The sequence below is a fragment of the Fusarium vanettenii genome (assembly GCF_000151355.1).
Source record: "Fusarium vanettenii 77-13-4 chromosome 6 genomic scaffold NECHAsca_33_chr6_1_0, whole genome shotgun sequence".
In the NCBI taxonomy this organism is placed as follows: Eukaryota; Fungi; Ascomycota; class Sordariomycetes; order Hypocreales; family Nectriaceae; genus Fusarium; species Fusarium vanettenii.
The window spans coordinates 76048-95090 of NW_003315852.1; the positions used below are offsets into that span (position 1 = coordinate 76048).

General features: G+C 50.8%; 8 protein-coding genes across 8 annotated transcripts; 5 read left to right on the plus strand and 3 right to left on the minus strand.

Moving 5' to 3' along the window:
• Positions 1-363: 363 nt before the first annotated feature.
• NECHADRAFT_93992 (uncharacterized protein) lies at positions 364-2191 on the plus strand (the record flags this gene model as incomplete). The annotated part of the gene is made up of 3 exons (XM_003042471.1): positions 364-1259; positions 1305-1767; positions 1817-2191. 3 exons carry the CDS (start codon positions 364-366, stop codon positions 2189-2191), a joined length of 1734 nt encoding a protein of 577 aa, XP_003042517.1.
• Positions 2192-2879: 688 nt separating this feature from the next.
• NECHADRAFT_42351 (uncharacterized protein) lies at positions 2880-4489 on the minus strand (the record flags this gene model as incomplete). Its single annotated transcript, XM_003042559.1, has 2 exons — positions 2880-4279; positions 4330-4489. 2 exons carry the CDS (start codon positions 4487-4489, stop codon positions 2880-2882), a joined length of 1560 nt encoding a protein of 519 aa, XP_003042605.1.
• A 711-nt stretch (positions 4490-5200) lies between these two features.
• On the minus strand, positions 5201-6079 carry NECHADRAFT_81004 (uncharacterized protein; the record flags this gene model as incomplete). Its single annotated transcript, XM_003042560.1, has 2 exons — positions 5201-5860; positions 5906-6079. The coding sequence occupies 2 exons, from the start codon at positions 6077-6079 to the stop codon at positions 5201-5203; spliced, it is 834 nt and encodes a 277-aa protein (XP_003042606.1).
• A 313-nt stretch (positions 6080-6392) lies between these two features.
• On the minus strand, positions 6393-7076 carry NECHADRAFT_81005 (uncharacterized protein; the record flags this gene model as incomplete). Its single annotated transcript, XM_003042561.1, has 1 exon — positions 6393-7076. One exon carries the CDS (start codon positions 7074-7076, stop codon positions 6393-6395), a length of 684 nt encoding a protein of 227 aa, XP_003042607.1.
• Positions 7077-7324: 248 nt separating this feature from the next.
• On the plus strand, positions 7325-8471 carry NECHADRAFT_81006 (uncharacterized protein; the record flags this gene model as incomplete). Its single annotated transcript, XM_003042472.1, has 2 exons — positions 7325-7336; positions 7386-8471. The coding sequence occupies 2 exons, from the start codon at positions 7325-7327 to the stop codon at positions 8469-8471; spliced, it is 1098 nt and encodes a 365-aa protein (XP_003042518.1).
• A 653-nt stretch (positions 8472-9124) lies between these two features.
• Positions 9125-10040, plus strand: NECHADRAFT_42050 (uncharacterized protein; the record flags this gene model as incomplete). The annotated part of the gene is made up of 3 exons (XM_003042473.1): positions 9125-9742; positions 9796-9946; positions 10000-10040. The coding sequence occupies 3 exons, from the start codon at positions 9125-9127 to the stop codon at positions 10038-10040; spliced, it is 810 nt and encodes a 269-aa protein (XP_003042519.1).
• A 458-nt stretch (positions 10041-10498) lies between these two features.
• Positions 10499-12592, plus strand: NECHADRAFT_13042 (uncharacterized protein; the record flags this gene model as incomplete). Its single annotated transcript, XM_003042474.1, has 4 exons — positions 10499-10638; positions 11018-11843; positions 11892-12349; positions 12418-12592. Coding segments are annotated over 4 exons (1599 nt in total), but the record flags the coding sequence as incomplete, so codon positions are not given.
• Positions 12593-14589: 1997 nt separating this feature from the next.
• On the plus strand, positions 14590-16471 carry NECHADRAFT_81009 (uncharacterized protein; the record flags this gene model as incomplete). Its single annotated transcript, XM_003042475.1, has 7 exons — positions 14590-14638; positions 14697-14891; positions 14948-15087; positions 15164-15308; positions 15359-15964; positions 16026-16264; positions 16316-16471. 7 exons carry the CDS (start codon positions 14590-14592, stop codon positions 16469-16471), a joined length of 1530 nt encoding a protein of 509 aa, XP_003042521.1.
• Positions 16472-19043: the final 2572 nt, after the last annotated feature.

Here is a 19043-nt window from a genome sequence, read left to right on the forward strand (position 1 = left end):
TCCTAATGCAGGAGAATGAGAACTTGCTACTGTCTCTCAATGTCCAAGTTATAGTAAATATAAATATCCAAGTATAATATAGAATTTTAGCTTATTGTTATATTTAATACTACTTATGTTAACTGTTGCATAATGTAAGAGGCTGTAACTTATGCGGGCAACCATTATGTCGGGCCGAGATTGAGGCATTTATAGGCCTGCAGTGAGGGGGGGTTCCATCGAGGAGGGCAGGTGATGTGATTAAGGTTTCACCGAGAACCAGGCGTCCAGCAGAGCCGCAGTAATCCGCCGGACTTCATCTCCTCCCAATTGACAATCAATCAATCACTCTCAACTTAACTCCCCATGCAACCCCACCCCAACATGGCCGGCAACCGGGAGAAGCCTCGCCAGGCGTGCGACAGCTGCCGGTTTCGCAAGGTCAAATGTGACCGCGGGCAGCCATGCAAGAATTGCCACGCCGCGGACCTGCTGTGCCAGTACCTGTACACCATCAACCGCAAGGGCCCCAAGGAGGGCAAGGGACGCAGGCAGTCGGAGCTACGGCGGAGGCTGGCCGATTTTGGCAAGAATTCGAGTTCCTTTCAGACCATGAGCCAGGATGCGGCGCCACTCTGGTTCGGGGAGGTCAGCAGCCGCAGTCCGGAGAGTCCTACGCCAACATCGGCGCAGGTCATCACTCAGCATAACGCCTTGAACACGGCGTTGCCTTTAATTAATGAACTGCCCGAGAGACCAGGTCAAGGCAGCTTGCTGTCCGTCTCACTCATCGCCCACATCCAGCTCTTCCTCAAAGCCCTATTCCCCATCATGCCCGTTATCGACGGCGACGAGCTCCTCGCTGACGCAGGCCGGCTGGAAGAGCTGCCCCCCTCACGATACGCACTCATTCTTGCGCTCTGCGCCGCCACTAGAATGCAGTTCGGGATGGATAATGCCCCAATTGGCGAAGGCCCGGAGGTGGATATACCATCAGAGCCGCATCTAACAGGCGAGATGCTCATCCGCCTTGCCGAGACGTCGCTCCGCCAGTACAACGTCATAGACGATATGACCCTCGACTCCATACTGACTTCCTTTTTCCTCTTTGCAAGCTACGGAAACCTCAATAATCCTCGGCATGCGTGGTTCTACCTTAACCAAAGCATCTCGCTTGCTCAGTCGATGGATATTACCCACGAGACAGGGTACCACGATCTACCCGATATCGAAAGAGAAAAGAGGCGGCGCGTCTTCTGGTTGCTCTTTGTGACAGAACGGTAAGGCCCCTGGTAAGCAAGGCTTGTGCAATAGCTGACCAACAGAACCTTTGCCCTCCAACACCGCCGCTTAGTTACACTCCGCAGCTCTATCGCAAAGCCCCGGATTATCGATTCGGATTGTCCTATCGTTATGAACGACTTCATCAACCACATCCGCCTCTTCGAGTCCCTCCCCTGGTCGCTCTACGAGTGGCAGAACCCCAGCGATAGCAACCAGGTCGAGGACCTGTCGCACCTGTCGCTCGTGCACACCATCAATGACAAGCTGTGCACCATCCAGGCCGACCAGAGCGTCATCCCGAGCCAGCGCTTCGATACGCTCATCACGCAACAGTGGCTGAGGATATGCATGTGGCGCCTCGCAGTCGGGAAGAAGCCGTCGTCGTCGGCATACAACTTTGGGGCGCTACTGCCGCCGGGCCTGCCGATCGATGCGGGCAAGATTATCATGTCGGCGCTGGGATCTGTGGGCCCGAAATCAATGGATTGTCACGGAATTGGAATGGTGAGTAAGAAGCCGTCAATATTGAGTTAACCTTGGTGACACGTTCTAGGAACAAAAACTCTTTGACGTTGGCGTCAGTCTTGCGGATAGCGCCAGGCTACCGAGCTGGAGCTGCTCATCATCTTTCGAAACCGGCCCTCGGGACCTGCTCTGCGCAGTCATAGAGTCCCTATCTACTATCCGCGGATGTCAATCACATCTCTTGCCTACACTGCTAAAATACTCTGAAAGCGTCCTGGGACTCATAGACCTAACCCCCCATATCGATTTCCGGCTGGAAACGCCACAGGGGACAGAAACAGCCACCCCAACTGCTATTGTCGAGGATACATCAGCACAGGTTGAAGAGCTAGTCGACCTGTCAGCCTGGCTGTCTGGAGATGAATTAGGCATATTAGATATGAGCACACCATTGCTAACCTAGGACAATATAAGACTACTAGGTGAATAAACCAGTGGTGCATGATCCCTCCAGGGTGTGCCTAATAGCAGAGGGAGAGGGTGCCGGTTCCTATACTCGGCAGCGATGCCGTGTGACCGATTGATAGTTGTTCTTGGCATCGGGTTCAAAGCCATGGTGTTAAGAGATTATAGCTTAAGAAGATAAAGAGGTAGATAATTCTCTTATTTCTTATATAGAGATTAAAATAATTAAAATACCTATAAGAAATTAGATTTTTATAATAATATAACTAAATATAATTCTTTTATTACTATAGAAATTTAATTAGGCTATTATATTAATATTAAGTTATAATATTATATTATATTTAAGATCTATTCTTTATTATAGTTATAGCCTGGCCCTTAATGGGTTAACTAAGCCCGAAGATCGTGCCTAATAGCCTATTATAAAATCTGTTCTTTATTATCGTTGCAGCCCGGCCCTCGATGGGTTAACTGAGCCCGAAGATCGTCGAGGGAACTGGTCGAACTCGGTCTTGCAGTTGATACATGTCGAAGCCCAGGAGCCTCAATATCCGGTATGAAAGCACCAGAATCAGCCGTGCTCTTTTGTATGACCTGGGAAATTGCAAGCAACGGTGGGGTGGGAGCTCCTGGTGGAGAATGGTGTAGATTCTGACTACCTATGCAAGGAAACAATACTAGGGCTAAACCTGTTCCATATGAGCCGCTCCCTCGGAAGACCTCTTGCCAAGTTTGTAGGTCTCCTGAGGAGCATGCTCTACAATGTCGGCCTGGTCACCGTCAAAAATGCAGGCAATCTCTTCCAAACTATACCCCTTTGTCTCCGGGAACAAGAAATACGTAATAAAGAAGAATATAACCAGCAAAACGCAAAAGACGATATAGTACTTCCAACCGATGTTCTCAAGACCAATTGGGTTTGCGAATGCGGCGATGATCAATGAGCCGTAGATGGCGAACAGCTCAACAGCAATGCCCTTGGATCGTAGCGAGTAGGGGAAGATCTCGGTCGGGTAACCAAAGAGAAGAGGGGTCCACGCAATATCATAGTGAAAAAAGTAGGTAAAAAGGCAAACAACAACGACAATACCGGCCGATTTACTGCCTGTGTCAGAGTTGACAGCTGAGCATGCTGTCCAAACAATGTATGAGACAAGCATGCCTACGCCAGACCACAGGAATAGTGCTCGGCGACCAAGCCTGTCGACAAGGAACGCTGCGCTCAGAGCGGCTCCAAAGTTGAAAATTTGAAGCAAACCATTAATCAAGGTCTGGTCAAATGTGTCGGTGATACCCACAGTGTCAAGAACAAGCGTCAGGTAATATGACACTACTCCGATTCCATTCCACTGTGCCATCAGACCGGTGCAAACCGCGATAAATGTTCTCTTTCGGTTCCCGGGGGTGCTGACCAGAGCGGACCATCCTGTGGTTTCGGCTGACTTCTCCCTCTGGATAGTCTCGACAATTTCCGAAAGCTCCAGGTTGATCAAGGGACTGTCATCGGTGCAAGGATCATGATACTGTGTGAGAATGGCCGAGGCTTCCTGAGTTCGCTCTTGAGCTACAAGCCATCGGGGTGATTCTGGAAGCCACCAGAAGAAGACCAGCTGGACCAACGGGAAACAAGCCTGAAGAGCAGAAGGTAGCCTCCAGGACACTGCGCCTTCATAGACTTGGGTGCCGAAGGTGGTCCACGAGGCCAGGATGGCACCGAGGTAGTACAATGTCCAGAACGCGGATGTGTACTTTCCACGATGCGTCGGGTATGCGAGCTCGGCAATAAGCATTGGACTCGGCTGAACGACAAACATTCCACCAAATCCCACAACGACCCGTGACACGACGAACATGGCGTAGTTTACCGACGCGGCTTGCAGCGCCGAAGCGATACAAATCATTATGATACCACTCAGGAGAACGGGCTTTCGGCCGAATTTGTCGGATAAAGTGCCCACAAAGGGGAGAGCGAGGACGGATCCGATGGACTGAGCGGCATTGACGAGTCCAAGGACCTCTCCTTCGGGATGGTTGAAGTATTCGCGCCATTGATGGAGAGACTGGAGACCGTTCATCAGAGAGCCTAAGGGGCGAATGTGAGCAAGGTTCAAATTTTGACAACGAAGAACAAACCATCATATCCTGAAACAGAACTTGAAAGCAGCGGGATAAGAAGTAGCAAGTTTAGGCGGAGGAGGTGAGGTTGTTGAAACCAGTACTTGTCTGAGCGAGGAAGCACTTCGGCAACAGCTGTGCCAACGATTTTGGCATCACGTTCTACCTGGGACGCCATGACTATGATACTGTCAAAGGTGAAGAAAAAAAACAGCTAAGAGTAGATAGATGCAGTGATGGCTTCAGTGCATGCGTTGCAAGAGTTGAGATCGACAATGGGGAGACCTGTTTCATTTATGCAAGCAAGCTGCAACTGATGCTTCTCCGCAGCAAACTGACTCTCCTAACCCCACAGACTGTCCAAAACCTGGGGTATTACTATGGAGACACAGAGGCAGGCTAACTACGGAGCGGGTCGTCCGTGGCCAAGGGTGACTGTCAGCCGACCGGGAGATGATTACCGAAGCGACCACCATTTACAAGGATTGAGCGCGTCCGTAAGTCGGAGAAACCGGTGGCGATACGACGGAAATCGAACGTTTTCCATCCGACGAACGCGCACATAGTAGGGACTTAGTTGCGGGGTGGTGTAGGCGATTGGCACGCGTTGACGGTGATCTTTGAGCGTGCCTCGTCTCTATTCTTGTGCAAGCACCTGCAAGTTGAGTAGAGTATTACCAATTGAACCTTGGGGATCCTGACCAGGAGACGATAATAAACCAACGCATGTCACACTGGGCTTATGGTGCATTTTCAAGAAAAACAAGTATGTGAATAACAGCGTGAGCAGCAGTTGAGGAGAGGTTTGGTAAAAGCTTCTATTGAGCCAAAGGTTGCTTAGCAAATGGATATCTACCCTAGCTACCTTCATATTGTCTTTCAACTCTATCTATCGAGCAGTGTATCCACCATCGATGACAAAGTCGGCCCCTGTCGTATAGGAACTTGCATCGCTAGCGAGATAGAGGTAAATGCCCTTGAGTTCCCTTGGATCCGCGTCACGCTTCAGAGGAGTGAGGCTGTACCATTCCTCTTTCATCTCAAAAGGGCAGTCACCAGAAATAGCCGTGTCGATGTATCCCGGGCTCACCGAGTTGATGCGTCCTCCCCATTTCGCCCACTCAACCGACAAGCTCTTTGCAAGGTGAATGCACCCAGCTTTGCAGGCATTGTAACAGGTCTGTTCTTGTGGAACATTGGCGGCATGGCCGCTCATGCTGGCCGTAATGATGCCCACACCTCGCTTCTGCTCGCGGAAGACTCGACCAGCAGCGCGTACAGAGTAATAAGCGCCATCAAAGTCGATTGCACGAACATTGTTCCAATCCTCAATGGTATCATCCAAGCCACCGGCCTTTGTAGGAATTCCGGCATTGGCAATCATGACATCCAGTCGGCCAAAGTCCTGCACCACCTTGTCGACGGTAGCCTCCACCTGGGTGTTGTCTCGCACATCCACCTGGTACGTCTTGACGGTGACTGAAAAGTCGCTAGCAATCTTTGCTGAGAGCTTGGCGGCATTCTGAGATGAGTGGTACCACAAAGCCAACTGTTGTTTGTAAGTACATGCTGGAAACTTGGGGAGAAGACAAACATTGGCGCCAGCTTCGGCAAGGCCACGAGCAACCTCATAACCGATACCACCACAGCCCCCGGTGATGATCACAGTACGCCCATCAAGTCTCAGTGACTTGAACACGCTATCCTCGATAGGAGGGTTTGGGTTACGGATGGACTGGCGTCCATTACCATTGCTGATTTGTGACATGGTGTAAAGATGAGTGAGCAGTGGCTAAGAAGAGGAAGCGAGAAAGGTATTTCAAACGCAGAGGACTCTAAGAAAGCTCACGGTAGTAGGTAAGTGGTTCGCAATACTCATATACACCACGCCATCACTATGCATACACCTGCAACTGAACTGGCACCGGATTACCCACCCCGTTCATGTAGAAGCGTCAGACAAGTCTCCCTAGGGAATTGACCTCCTACTGTTGATGAGGTACATTTTTTACAAGGTATTCAGTCACCCTTGGTCACGCAGGGTGGGAAACAGGGACACGGAGAGATAGGGGTCAATTCAACTAAGCTTCCTCAACGCTTTCGATCAACATGTCGTAACGTCCCCGACTTCGGCTCGCCACATATTCCCCGTTCACCATGTCGTTTTCTTCTGCTCGCTTGAAAGCCTTCTCCATGGTAGTTTCAATGCCCGCCTCTCTATGTCGCAGGGCGACTCTCTTCTGAGCCAGTCCCAGCTCGACATGCACATACCAACGGTCGTCAACCAGATCAGCGATAATATTCCAAGGCGCTTCGTCACTGAGCAGGTAGTTTCCCTCCAAAATGCAAACTTGAATGCTCGGCTGCACCACGACTCCATCATCGACGGGGTCTTTGACGGCATGATCAAACGTTGGAAACACGATTGTTTCGTTCCTGCGACGGAGTGTGTGGACCATGGCCACCAGACCATGTCCGTCAAAGGTCCAGGGAGCTCCGCGGCGGGCGAGAGCTTCCGTTGCGTTAGGCCATGAACGGAGCGTGGAGAGGGGAAAGTGGAAGCCGTCGGCGGATAGGGCAATGATCGACGGCCCATCAGGTAACGCGGAGACGATCTTGGCGACGTGGTAAGCAATCGTCGATTTCCCGGACCCCGGCGCTCCGGCGAGGGCCACAAGAAGCCGGGCATTGTCACCCTCTGCCGATTGTTTTCTGGTCCATTGCTGCTGGATGCGTTCGGCTAGGGACTGATAGGTGGCTTCCATTATGCGGAGTATGGATTGAATGAGGATGAACAAAGTGAATCTGCACATTAACTGCGTCCTTGTGACACATGAGTTTGTGACAGCGTTATATGTGGCTCGACGGCAGCCTGTCACCCTCGTCCCAATTATCAGCCTTGGCCCGGAATCCGTCAAAAGGACATCCTTCTTCCCTCGCCCAAGTACCGAGACGACCTTGCATAGCTAGCTACCTAGGGTGTACACTTACTTCCCTGTCAAAAATCGTCATCATGTCCGAGATTGTGAGTTGCGCTACCATTGCACTGCTGCCCGAACTGCGACTAACAATAGCAGAACCACGCCTTCGTTCTCCAGGCCATCAAAGACGTCAAGTTTGAAGAGCGGCCATTGCCCAAGCTGCGTGATGAACACGATGTCAGAGTTCACATTGAGCAAACGGGCATCTGCGGCAGCGATGTTCACTACTGGCAACGAGGTCGCATCGGCGATTTTATCCTAGAGAGCCCAATTGTTCTCGGCCACGAAAGCGCCGGCACAGTCGTCGAGGTCGGGGCCAAGGTCAAGAACGTCAAGCTTGGCGACCGTGTTGCCATTGAACCCGGCGTGCCCTGTCGACGATGCGATTACTGTCGCTCAGGCGCATACAATCTTTGTGCCGACACCGTCTTTGCTGCCACGCCACCCCATGACGGGACCTTGCAAAAGTACTACATTGTGGCATCAGACTATGTGTACCCTATCCCAGACCACATGTCATCAGAAGATGGCGCTCTTGTGGAGCCGGTTGCGGTAGCAGTTCAGATTGTCAAGGTCGCTGACCTCAGAGCTGGTCAATCGGTTCTCGTCTTTGGCTGTGGCCCAATTGGTGTCCTCTGCCAAGCCGTGGCCAAAGCATCAGGCGCAAGCAGAGTCATTGGAGTCGACATTTCAGAGTCGAGAGCCAAATTTGCCCGAGACTTTGCTGCCGACGATGTCTACGTCTCGAGCACCAACCGCCCTGAGGGAGTTGACCCCGTCGATGCGGCTCGGGCCGTGGGTGAGGAGATTGTCAAGAAGTTTGGACTCGGTGAGGGTGCAGATGTTGTTCTCGAGTGCACTGGCGCCGAAGCCTGCGTTCAAGCTGGCATTTTTGCTGCAAAGAAGGGTGGTACATATGTGCAAGCCGGTATGGGACGCGAGAATGTTGTCTTTCCTATCACGACGGCGTGTATTCGTGCTTTGACTATCAAGGGCTCGATCCGCTACTCTACCGGATGTTATCCCCGAGCAGTTCAGTTCATTGCCAGCGGCAAGATCCAGCCCAGGAAACTCATCACGCATCGTTTCAAGTTTACAGAAGCTGAAGATGCGTTTGAGCTGGTAAAGAGGGCAGAAGAGAAGACACTAAAGGTGATCATTGAAGGTGTTCCTAAATAGACCACTAGCTTGATTGTTCAATAAAAGCACCTATCTGGATGTGTTCAGCTTATGTTTCAACTATCTCCTACATGAGCATGAAGTAGGTTGGAAGACAAAGTGTCTCTCGTGGGCGTTATGATGGACACACACCCCGCAACTCCATTCCCTAGATACCTGTAGTTTAACGATGCCCTCACACTTAAGCATTGAAGGTGGAATAACATTCAGTTGAGGATGAAGTCGTTACATATCCCGGGTCTGAGTCATGGTGGCAATGCTGCAGCTAATCATTTCTTTCGGCCGAGAGCTATCCGTTTCTACGCATAGGTAGTGAGGGTTTATGGTCACCGGAATCAACCGAAATGCTGCCTGTCCTTGTGCTTCCATCATGATGCACGTTGACGTAAAAGAAGCAATGGATCTAATTACCTCCGGTTTGTGGGGAGGCCGGGATCGGTGAGAATGCTTGGTCGGTCACCTGAGCCAGGGTGACAGTCACCCTGTTCTCCATCCTATGCCTCGCCCCGCCCAGAGCTCAATACATGATCCTTGGTCACAGTTGTATCATTAATAGCCCTGGGCTGACAGATTCCTTGTTCGACACAAGGCCAGCATTCACCCATTCTCCTCAACTATCCTTACACATACTCACTACCACCAGTACCGCCAACATGGTCCTTGCATCTCATCCCAATCCCTCGGCCCCCGTCCTCTCGCACTTTTCCCTAGAGGGCAAGACGGCGCTCGTGACTGGCGCTTCACGAGGAATTGGTTTAGAAGTAGCCAGGGGGCTGCTTGAAGCTGGTGCATCTGTCGCGATCACCTACTCAAGCACCCCAGAAGATGAAGTGGCTAAGCTTGCTCAAAGTCTGGCCTCAGCCAATGGCAACAGGACGGTCAAGACGTACAAGTGCAACGTGACTGATCGAGCTCAAGTCAATCAAGTCATTCAGGCAGCTTCTCAAGAACTTGGTGGTCTAGATATTGTGGTAGCCAACGCAGGCATCGCGGACCACATCCCTGCTGAAGATTACCCCGAAGACAAGTTCCGGAATATTCTGGATGTCAACTTCAATGGAGCTTTCTGGACAGCACAAGCAGCTGCAAACGTTATGAAAGGGTCCAAGACAAGGGGCAGTATCATTTTCACAGCCAGTGTCAGCGCAATTCTCGTCAACGTTCCTCAAAAACAGGCTGCGTACAATGCAAGCAAAGCAGCAGTTGTCCACCTGGCAAAGAGTCTCGCGGTGGAGTGGACTGACTTTGCACGGGTCAACTGCGTGTCTCCAGTTAGTCACAAGCCCCAGCTTAATCTCGCGATGGATACTGATTGATTGGCAAGGGCTTTATTGCTACTGATATGCTGGACGTTCACCCCAAGGAGTGGAGAGACAAGTGGTTTACCATGATCCCAGGGGCGAGACTTTGCGATCCACAGGAACTAAAAGGGTCGTATGTCTACCTCGCGAGTGATGCTAGTAGCTACATGACGGGTTAGTAATTGCTGTGGACATTAGGTGGAGTGACTCCAGCTAACATACAATAGGCGCCAATCTGGTAATTGATGGCGGTTACACACTCCCATGAGGCATACGATACTTCCAGACACATTGGGATATGGTGTGATTGTTGGAAGTGGGTTCTTTGCTGTAGTTGTTCTTTAATATGAAGTGAAATGTGTACAAATGGCAAACTTCAATCGGAATGATGATCGCAATAATACCTACCCTGAACTGAAAGTGATGCTCCTCTTGCAACCAACCAACCCCTCGGTACCACTCCGGAATAAACTTGCGGGTGATGTGCTGCTCCTATTGGCTAACTGCTGGGCAGGCTTGGCGGCCAGGGTAGAGGGCATCGTCCCACTTCCCCGCCTTCAAGTTATAATACCCCGACCCGTCCATCCATTTCCATCATCGTCATACTCACCATGAACCCCTAATTCGGCCTCAACCCGCCCGCCCAACCACCAAACAATTATACCTCAGGCTGCCAATACAATGTCAAACTTCAACACCGCCCTAGTTGGGTCTTCGGAGCAAGCTTGCAAAGAGTGTCGGCGCCGCAAGGCACGCTGTGATAAAGGCCTTCCGACCTGCGGCTTATGCATCCGATATCGCCGCCACTGCTTATACGAGAAACATTCCCGAACACCCTTGACCCGCAAGTCAGTTATACTTCTCTGGTTGACTCATTTCGTGATTCATAGTCCTAATCTTGTGCAGATATCTGACCGAGGTGGAGGAGCGTCTTGAGCGGGCTGAGGCAGTGATCCAGCAGATGCGCACATTGATACCACCCAACTTGAGAACTTGGGAACGCCAAGAACCTCGCTCTCCAGTTGAAGCATGGCCCAGTGCAGAACCTTTCAATTTTTCGACGCCCGTTGTTGTTGAGGCAGAGATGAGTGGAGGTGATGCAAACCTGACAGAAGTGGATGTGGATTCGGGAACTGCTATCACGGATCGCCCTGTCGACCCAGAAGCCTCCGGCGAGGGTGTTGAGAATGAGAATGAGAATGGCAATCAAAGTCAAGAACCTGTGCGCCAGAGAATGTTAGAAAGTCCACCTCTGTATGACTTTGAATGGTGCGAAAAGGAGGCGGGACCGATTCGGGGCCTCTCGCCGAAAACTAACGCTGAGGGAAACGAGGAAGAAAGCCCCATGTCAGACGGGATGGCCTCTTTAACAGTTAACGAGCGCGGAGGTGGCTATCTCGGCGTGGCATCCGGAGCCGCCATGCTACGTCTAATCGAGCCTGTATCCCGACGTCGATCATCCTCGCGACCACAACCACCCGACTCACTGACCTATCCCATGCCTCAACAACCAAGTCCCAATCGCCACATCACAGAGGCCATGATCGATGCTTACTTTCGACTTTACCATGTCAGCTATCCGATCGTTCATGAACCAACATTCAGGGCGCAATACAGCGAGCTGATACCACGGCCGAACGGATCATGCTGGACAATCCTTGCCTATGTTGTTGCTGCAATCGGTGTTTGGACATCCTCGGCCGCCTCGGACCCAGCACTCGACATGGACCTTTTCTACCGAGCCCGGTCAATGTTGAATTTCGACTATCTAGAAGTCGGAAACCTGCCCTTGGTTCAAGCCCTGACACTGATCTCCAACTACCAACAGAAACGTGACAAGCCCAACTCGGGATACAATTATCTTGGGTTGGCCGTAAGAATGGCGATGGGTTTAGGCTTACATAAAGAATTTGAAGGTTGGAAGATTTCTCCTCTCAACATGGAAATCCGTCGAAGAGTCTGGTGGTCTCTTTGCGTGTTTGATGTTGGTGCCACCATCACTTTTAGTCGACCCGACGTCTGGCCCTACAAGGGAGTCGATGTATCGTTTCCTCTCAATGTGGATGACAAGGTAAGCCGAAATCGGAGTATAGCAAGTTCCACGTGCTAACTTGACAAGGACCTCACTGCCGCCTCTCAATCCTACCCCCCAGAGAGCAACGCCATCACTCCTTATACAGCTGTTTCAACACAAGCACGCTTTCACGTAGCTGCGCATTTGTGCTATGAAAAGATCATCTCTGGACCGTTCCCCACTGCAGAAGAGCTTCTTCGCCTGGATTCTGAGCATATCGAACCATGGCGGGCATCTATACCAGCCTACTTTTCCGAGCAAGTTGAGGTGCCCCCTCGCTATGCTCTTAGCCAGGCTGTCATGTCTTGGAGGTTACGCAATTTGCGTATTGTCATGTACCGGCCTTTTGTGATCCGGCGCGCCTTAAAAGGGCGCGCCGGATCCGATGAGGCAAGCAACAAGGCGTACTGCCGGTGTCTGAGTGACGCCAAGTCTTCGATCGAGATGATTGCCGAGTATTGGCGTGGGCAGGAACACAACAGACTGGCGGCTTGGTATAGTCTGTAAGCACATTCATTCCCCTATTCCCCATGAGTCCATCCAGTGGCTCACACTAACTTATATCCTGCAGTTATTTCCTGTTTCAGGCAGCTCTTGTTCCTTGCATATGTCTGCGGAACAATCCCAGCGCCCCAGAAGCAAAAGACTGGCGAGCTCAGATTGTATCCACTCTCCATGTCATCACAGCTCTATCTTCATTCAACACCAGCTCTGAGCGTTGCCATCAAATCATTTTAGATTTGTGCGGCAAATATCTGGACTACCGCCGCGTTGAACACCACCAGGATGCCTCGGATGCAGTCAGCGCTCAGCATGAACCTCCAGGCGCCATCAGCAATACCCTTGATATACAGACTGAGCCCTTGCTTGAGACACAGCCAGTTGGAGAAAGTCCTCAGACGCAGATTAATAGTATTATCAACATGATGTGGCCGAATGTACACCCCATAGAGGCCGCGGACGTAGTGATGGGCGACCAGGCTGGGTGGATGGAATTCTTAAACTCAGAAGCTGCTGGAATTTAAGTCAATGTGTTGAAGGGAGCTCAAAAGGACACTAGCATAGCTCCTTACGTACTATCTCCAACCTCATAAGGTTTAATCTTCACCAAAGCTGCCGGCATCAGGCTGGCGATCAATTCAATCTGGGGTGCCGATTGAGTTGAAGCAGGGGTGGCACGGTGTGTTTTATGGGACGTGCACGCTCGCACGGTTCATTAGCTGGTCTTTTGTCCACCAGATGTATGATTGAATTGAATTGATCGCCAGCCTGGCCGGCATCAAAAACAAGACCTGGAAGTGGTACCAGTTCCGCGAATGCCTCTGCGACCCCCAGACCTAGATCTTCATCGTCCTCATCGTCGCCAACAACATTGGAATGTATCTCTGCAACTGTAACGGAGCCTCCACCCCTGTGGCATACTCTTGGATCTCGGCCAACTATGCCGGCCATACCAAGAAGGTCACCATGAGTGCCATTCTCCTCATCTGCCTCTCTATCGGTAACATCATCGGCCCCCTCACATTCAGGACTGCAGACGAGCCGGATTTTATCCCCGCCAAGGTCACCATCATCGTCATGTACGCTCTCGCCGTGGCCTGCGCATCGGTCCTGAAATTTTACTATTTATGGGAGAATCGGAGAAGGGATCGGCTGGGTAGTGACGATAGACAGGTGGCGGACCTCGCTTTTGCAGACTTGACCGACAGGGAGAACCTCAAGTCCGCATCTGTCTCTACTCTTAGAGAATAGTGGTAGTACAGGTAGGCCCAGAATTCGGTCTGGATTGGTTACTTCGCCGACATCTGCGACCAGGGACAATGGCACTAGCTAGGCAATCATGATGCTATCACTACCTAGATAACCATCTTATCAGAGTGAGACACTGATAGGTTCACACACACTGAGCGTAATCACAATTATTATTATATTTGCGTCCCTTGTCTCGGTAATCGCGGCGACCCACAGTGACTGGGCCTTCATAATGGCTTTGTGTTATAGAGAACCCGTGTACATTTACCGTCTTGCCTTTTGGACATTGCTATGCCTGAACTTGTTCTAATCTACGAATGATAATGATATTAACCTGCAGGTTGATCTACAAAGCAGTAGATGTGAAGAGAGTCAGACAGGAGAAGGGAAAAAAGGTGCATGGCGAGGTGTGCATACGGCCCGAGTCCTTGGCACGATCAAGGCCGAGATAGGTATAGAAGGGGCCCTATTCTCCACTCTAGATTCACCGCGCAAGCCGATAAGGGCCTGGGCCGCAAGATAATCTGATAACTAAAGTGAGCCCCTGGCCGAATGGCCGTGAGTATCCAGGGTGCCCGAGTTTAGAATGAGGGTTGCTGAGAAACCAGTAGATAGGAAATCGCCTTCCGCAGTGGCATGACTATCCTGAGGTCAAACTTAGACGGCTTTTCCTCCTTTAGTTGTGGTGCCGGATCTTAGAGATCTCTTCCGCAGGGTGGAATATAAATTCCGGCCACTTATCGCCCACGCCCGATAACTCTAGGCTCTGCAATTGGGCGCAGGCATTGTAATAGAGTTTCTTGAGATATCGCCGCCATCATTCCCTTGACGATGTATAGCTTCTGGCTCAATTGAAAATGCCACCGTCGTCTCCGTCAGGGCAGGTAAAAGCAAGCCTCTGGACCTGCAATCGAAAGCAACAACAGAGCTATCGAACTGAATTACTCTCTCTCTTGCTAGCTCACTAAACGGTCCTTCGCCAGCTTTCGGCATGCCATCTTTCAAGCAACTCATTGCCTATGGGCTCATCCTCTTCTCCGGTAGGTGCTAAACCACCTCTCAGACAATATTGCTTGCGAGACTGACGTTGGCTACCAGCAATCACTATTGGCTATGATTCGGGCTACCTCAATGGCGTGTTGGGCGCCGAGGACTTTGTCCAGAGATATGGAACTAGTTCCGATGATGGAGGCCCCAAGTACTTGACTCCTTATACCAAAAGTCTCTTCTCGTCTCTGCTTATTGTCGGAACTACGCTTGGCTGCCTTATCACGCCAATGATTACGAACAAGAGTAGGATATTCTCCTTCTGTTCCTTTGGTACCAGAACTCATACTGAAATCTCCCAGTTGGCCGGAAGGGTGTCTTGATTGTTGCGTCGTGTGTATATGCCGCTGGAGTCATTCTCCAAACAGCTGGATTGCCCCCTGCAGCCTTCGTCATCGGCCGCGTTCTGCTTGGTGGCGCCATTGGCTTCATTTCCAACGTGGTATGTCTTGCGTAATGACCCAGCCACACCATTCCACCACTTGAGTCCACGGCCATTGCTGATATCTGTCGACTAGGTCCCAGCATACCTCATGGAATGCTCCACGCCGACAAATCGCGGACCTCTCATGGCTTGGTATCTTCAATTCCTAACCGCCGGCAATGTGCTGGCCTGTGGTATCAATTTCGGCACTTCCGAGTACACGGATTCGCGATCGTGGAGTAAGGATCCTTCCAACTCGTGATGTGTCATGATCTAACAAGATCTATAGGGGTTACGATTGCTTTCCAGCTGTTCTTCGCAATCGTCATCCTTTTTGGCTCTCTTCTGATTCCCGAATCCCCTTTCTATCTGCTGCAGCGAGATCGTCCCCATGATGCCCGCCGTTCTATCGCGACACTTTTGAATGCAGATGTTGACTCGAACCAAGTCGACGAGGCCATGAATGAGATAGAAGGTCACCTGGCAGATATCGTATCCCATGGCGATGTGAAAATTTTAGAGTGCTTCCAAGGAACGAACCGGACGCGAACCTTTCTCGGCATGGCCATGTCTTTCTTCACCATCGCAACTGGCATCACCTTCTGGTTCGGGTATGGCACGACTTTCTTCATGGCCTCCGGGGTTGACAATTCATACCTCATCTCACTCGTCCTTGCCATAACGAACTGCCTTTTTACTGCCCCTTCAATCTATCTCATCGAGCGTTTCGGGCGGAGATGGTCCCTCCTGGTCGGCGGCGTCATCATGGCATTAACACAAATCCTCACGGGCGTGATGCACAGCGCAAGTCCTGATAGCACTGCAAGCAAGAACATGCTCGTAGCGGGTGCCATCATTTTCATCGCAGCTTACGCCCCGACCTGGGGAATTGGAGGTAAGAGCACAGTTGTCATGAATGGGTTCTGTTCGTTGGACTGTGCTGACTCTTTGCCTAGGCTGGATTGTCATGACTGAGCCATTCTCGAACCGGCTTCGCATTACCCAAACGTCTCTGGTTCTCGGTTTCTACTGGGTCATCACATGGTTGGTTGGCTTTGTGACGCCGTACATGGTCGACGAGACGGCGGCCGATCTCGGCGTCAATGTTGCGTACATCTGGTTTGGCATCGGTCTCTTATCGATAATATGGGCCTTCTTTTTCGTTCCAGAGCTTGCTGGCCTTTCTCGGGCAGAGGTATGTCATGTAACCTTAGGGTGTTTAAAATATCAGGTTCTGACTCTCTAGGTTGATCTTCTGTTTGAACGGCGCGTTCCTGCGTGGCGATCTGTGGCCTGGAAAAGAAGTCTGAGGACTCTGCAAGGAGCTGCTCCTTTTGAAATCGATGGACAGAACGCGTCTTTAGAGGAGGTAAAGGCCATGGGTGCTGACGAGAAGTCATAGGGTCACGCAAGCCTCAAAAGGGGGACCAAAGTAGTATGTCTTGTTGGCATATCGGGACAGTTTAATACTATAACCAGACAGAAAGTGACCAAATAGAACCTAATTAGATAAGACGGATAGTTGCCCAATTTCCCTGGACTGTCACGTCAGCCTGATGCTCACTCATCTTCCCTTTAACTATATGTGAAAGCTCGTCATTACGAGCTCTCACGAACTGGCGCAGCCCTTTTTTGAACGCCATGTCTTCATCTGCCCCAACAGCCCCGCTTGCATCGCTGTCATGCATACGCATCTGCTCCCAGATCCCGTTAAGTATGCCCCTATATGCCTTCCATTGATTCAGCCAGACTGGGGAATCCTTGTAATATCCCTTCAGTGTGATGGTGAACGTCCCTATTCGAACATACTCTTCAACTCCAACCTGTTCTGTCTTTTCAATATCAGCTGAGTTTCGTGGTCGCTCTTGTACTATCAAGGCGTGTAGGTCGAAGAACTCATAGTCGCCCCGTTGATAATTAGTCATTTCTGGATCTTCGAAGAGATTCAACTCGGACTCGTCAAGAAGCGGTAGTACGAAGCATGATGGAGAGAAATCTGTATTCCGCTCGCCAATGGGTAGAGTGATCAGCGATGGACCACGCCGATGTTGTGAGGTTGGAACAGGAAGCCGTCGGATTTAACGCGGGTGTATTGCGGATGCTGAAGCCTTTCAACGTGAGCACTGGACGCTTCATCAATCTCGTCGTCAAACTCTTCATACTGCGCTGGGGTGAGGAAACAGGATATATCCAGTGATTTTGACCCTGGTTTTCCATATATGTCTCACCTGAACGCTTCAAGACTTCCTGCGCTTAGATACGCCAATGTGTTGACCTCTGGGTCGAAGTCACCTCTGGAGGCCGCGTAAGACATTTCATAGGAAGTAGGCCAACCCAAAGGTGTAGGACAAGCCGCCCACGACCATGAAGGAAAATCGCCAATGGGAGATCGATTGTGTGAAGGTAAGAAGGGCCGGGGATACCAAAGGAGGTCGCGCGCCCAAGATGTCTTCCGTAATCCTGCCAGGAATGTTTCAGAAGTTCGCTGGGCGAATAACTGAGCAATCCCCGAAATGGCAAACAGCCTGTCCCTTTCATATGACAAGCCTTTTTGCATGAACTCGAAAACAAGATCTGGCCATTCGCGAGCCAGATCGCCAGGTTTGGCAGCGATATTCTTGCGAGAGAAAAGAGACCTCACAGGGGCGATTTCTGAGGCAAAGATTTGATCGCACTCCCAGAACAGCACGTCATTGCCCAAGTACAGAATTCTGGGCGACAGCAATCGTTCCTGAAAAACCCAGCCTCTGGTGTTAACTGGAGCAGACTCAACGGCTTTTTGCCCGTCCATAATGTTGTGGACGAATGCATGCGTCTTCGGACCAGTTGTCGTCGTGTTGGTTGTGTATGCTTTCGACCAGCAGAGATAGGTGTTAGGCTTCCGATAGAAGGACAAACCGGCGTTCGGATATTCCCAGCATATGCTAAAAGTGCAAACAGCATTCATGTAGACGCTCATCATTGTCGCCACCTCGTGTTCGAAGTCTTCGTGTGAGTCTTGAATAATACAAAGGGAGTCGATCCATATGTATCGGATATCTAATGCACGGCAGAGGGCAAAGACATCCTGATAGGTACGGGGTAGAACATCATCCGGCTGTGGGTCCCAGTACTGGGATCGATTTTCGATTTTCAGCCTGGGTGTGTCCTTTGGGTCCGGTGACCATCGATGGGATAGTGCAACATAGTCTGAAGAAGCCGGATTTGTGAGGCTCGTTTCGATCAGGGACCACGTTTTGGCCTTGCTGCCATGAGTGTCGAGCAGCCGTGTCGGCACGGTACCTGGGTTGGGATTTGATCGCTTCCGTGAGCTGCACTTCCAGTGAGTTTCCGGACATTGATCCAGCCATTCCTTCACAGTCGTGAAGGTCGCCTCGGAGAATAGGTCACCCTCTAGAAACCGAGCTTCAGCCTCTACGCGATTAGATTGTTAGCCATGGTCGTTAGACTTCTCATCGGAATTATTACCAAACCGCTTTTTGGTCGTTCTAAACACCTCCAAATGAATTGTCTTCTCATCTCCCTCATCTTTTGTCGGCAGAAAAGCCGTAATATGCAACATCCGGCCTTGAGCGTTTCTAAGTCATGTGAAAAAGTGTTGGTACGTTTCTTCGCGGCAGGAGACGATAGGCGAGGATCTTAATTCACACCAGACAGCCCAGCAAATCGGACAGTTTTGATCAACAGAGTCGCAAAATGAATCCCACGACAAGTGCATCAATTTAGGGTGGCGTGTCGTTGGTACTTGGTCCGGTTGAAAGGGCGGTTCTGCTCCAACCCAGAAAGCTGACGAATTCTCGTCAACACGAGTAAATACATCACAGCATGTGGTACATAGAGCCATTTTCCGTATGCTCAAAAGGTTCGGATAGGATTAAGGGTAGAGCAACGGGCTTGTAGAGGCCCAATGCGACAGGTCTGTTGCGTGTTGAGGTGATGAAAAGGTTAAAGCTTGACAGGCAGTTGGCCTTGGA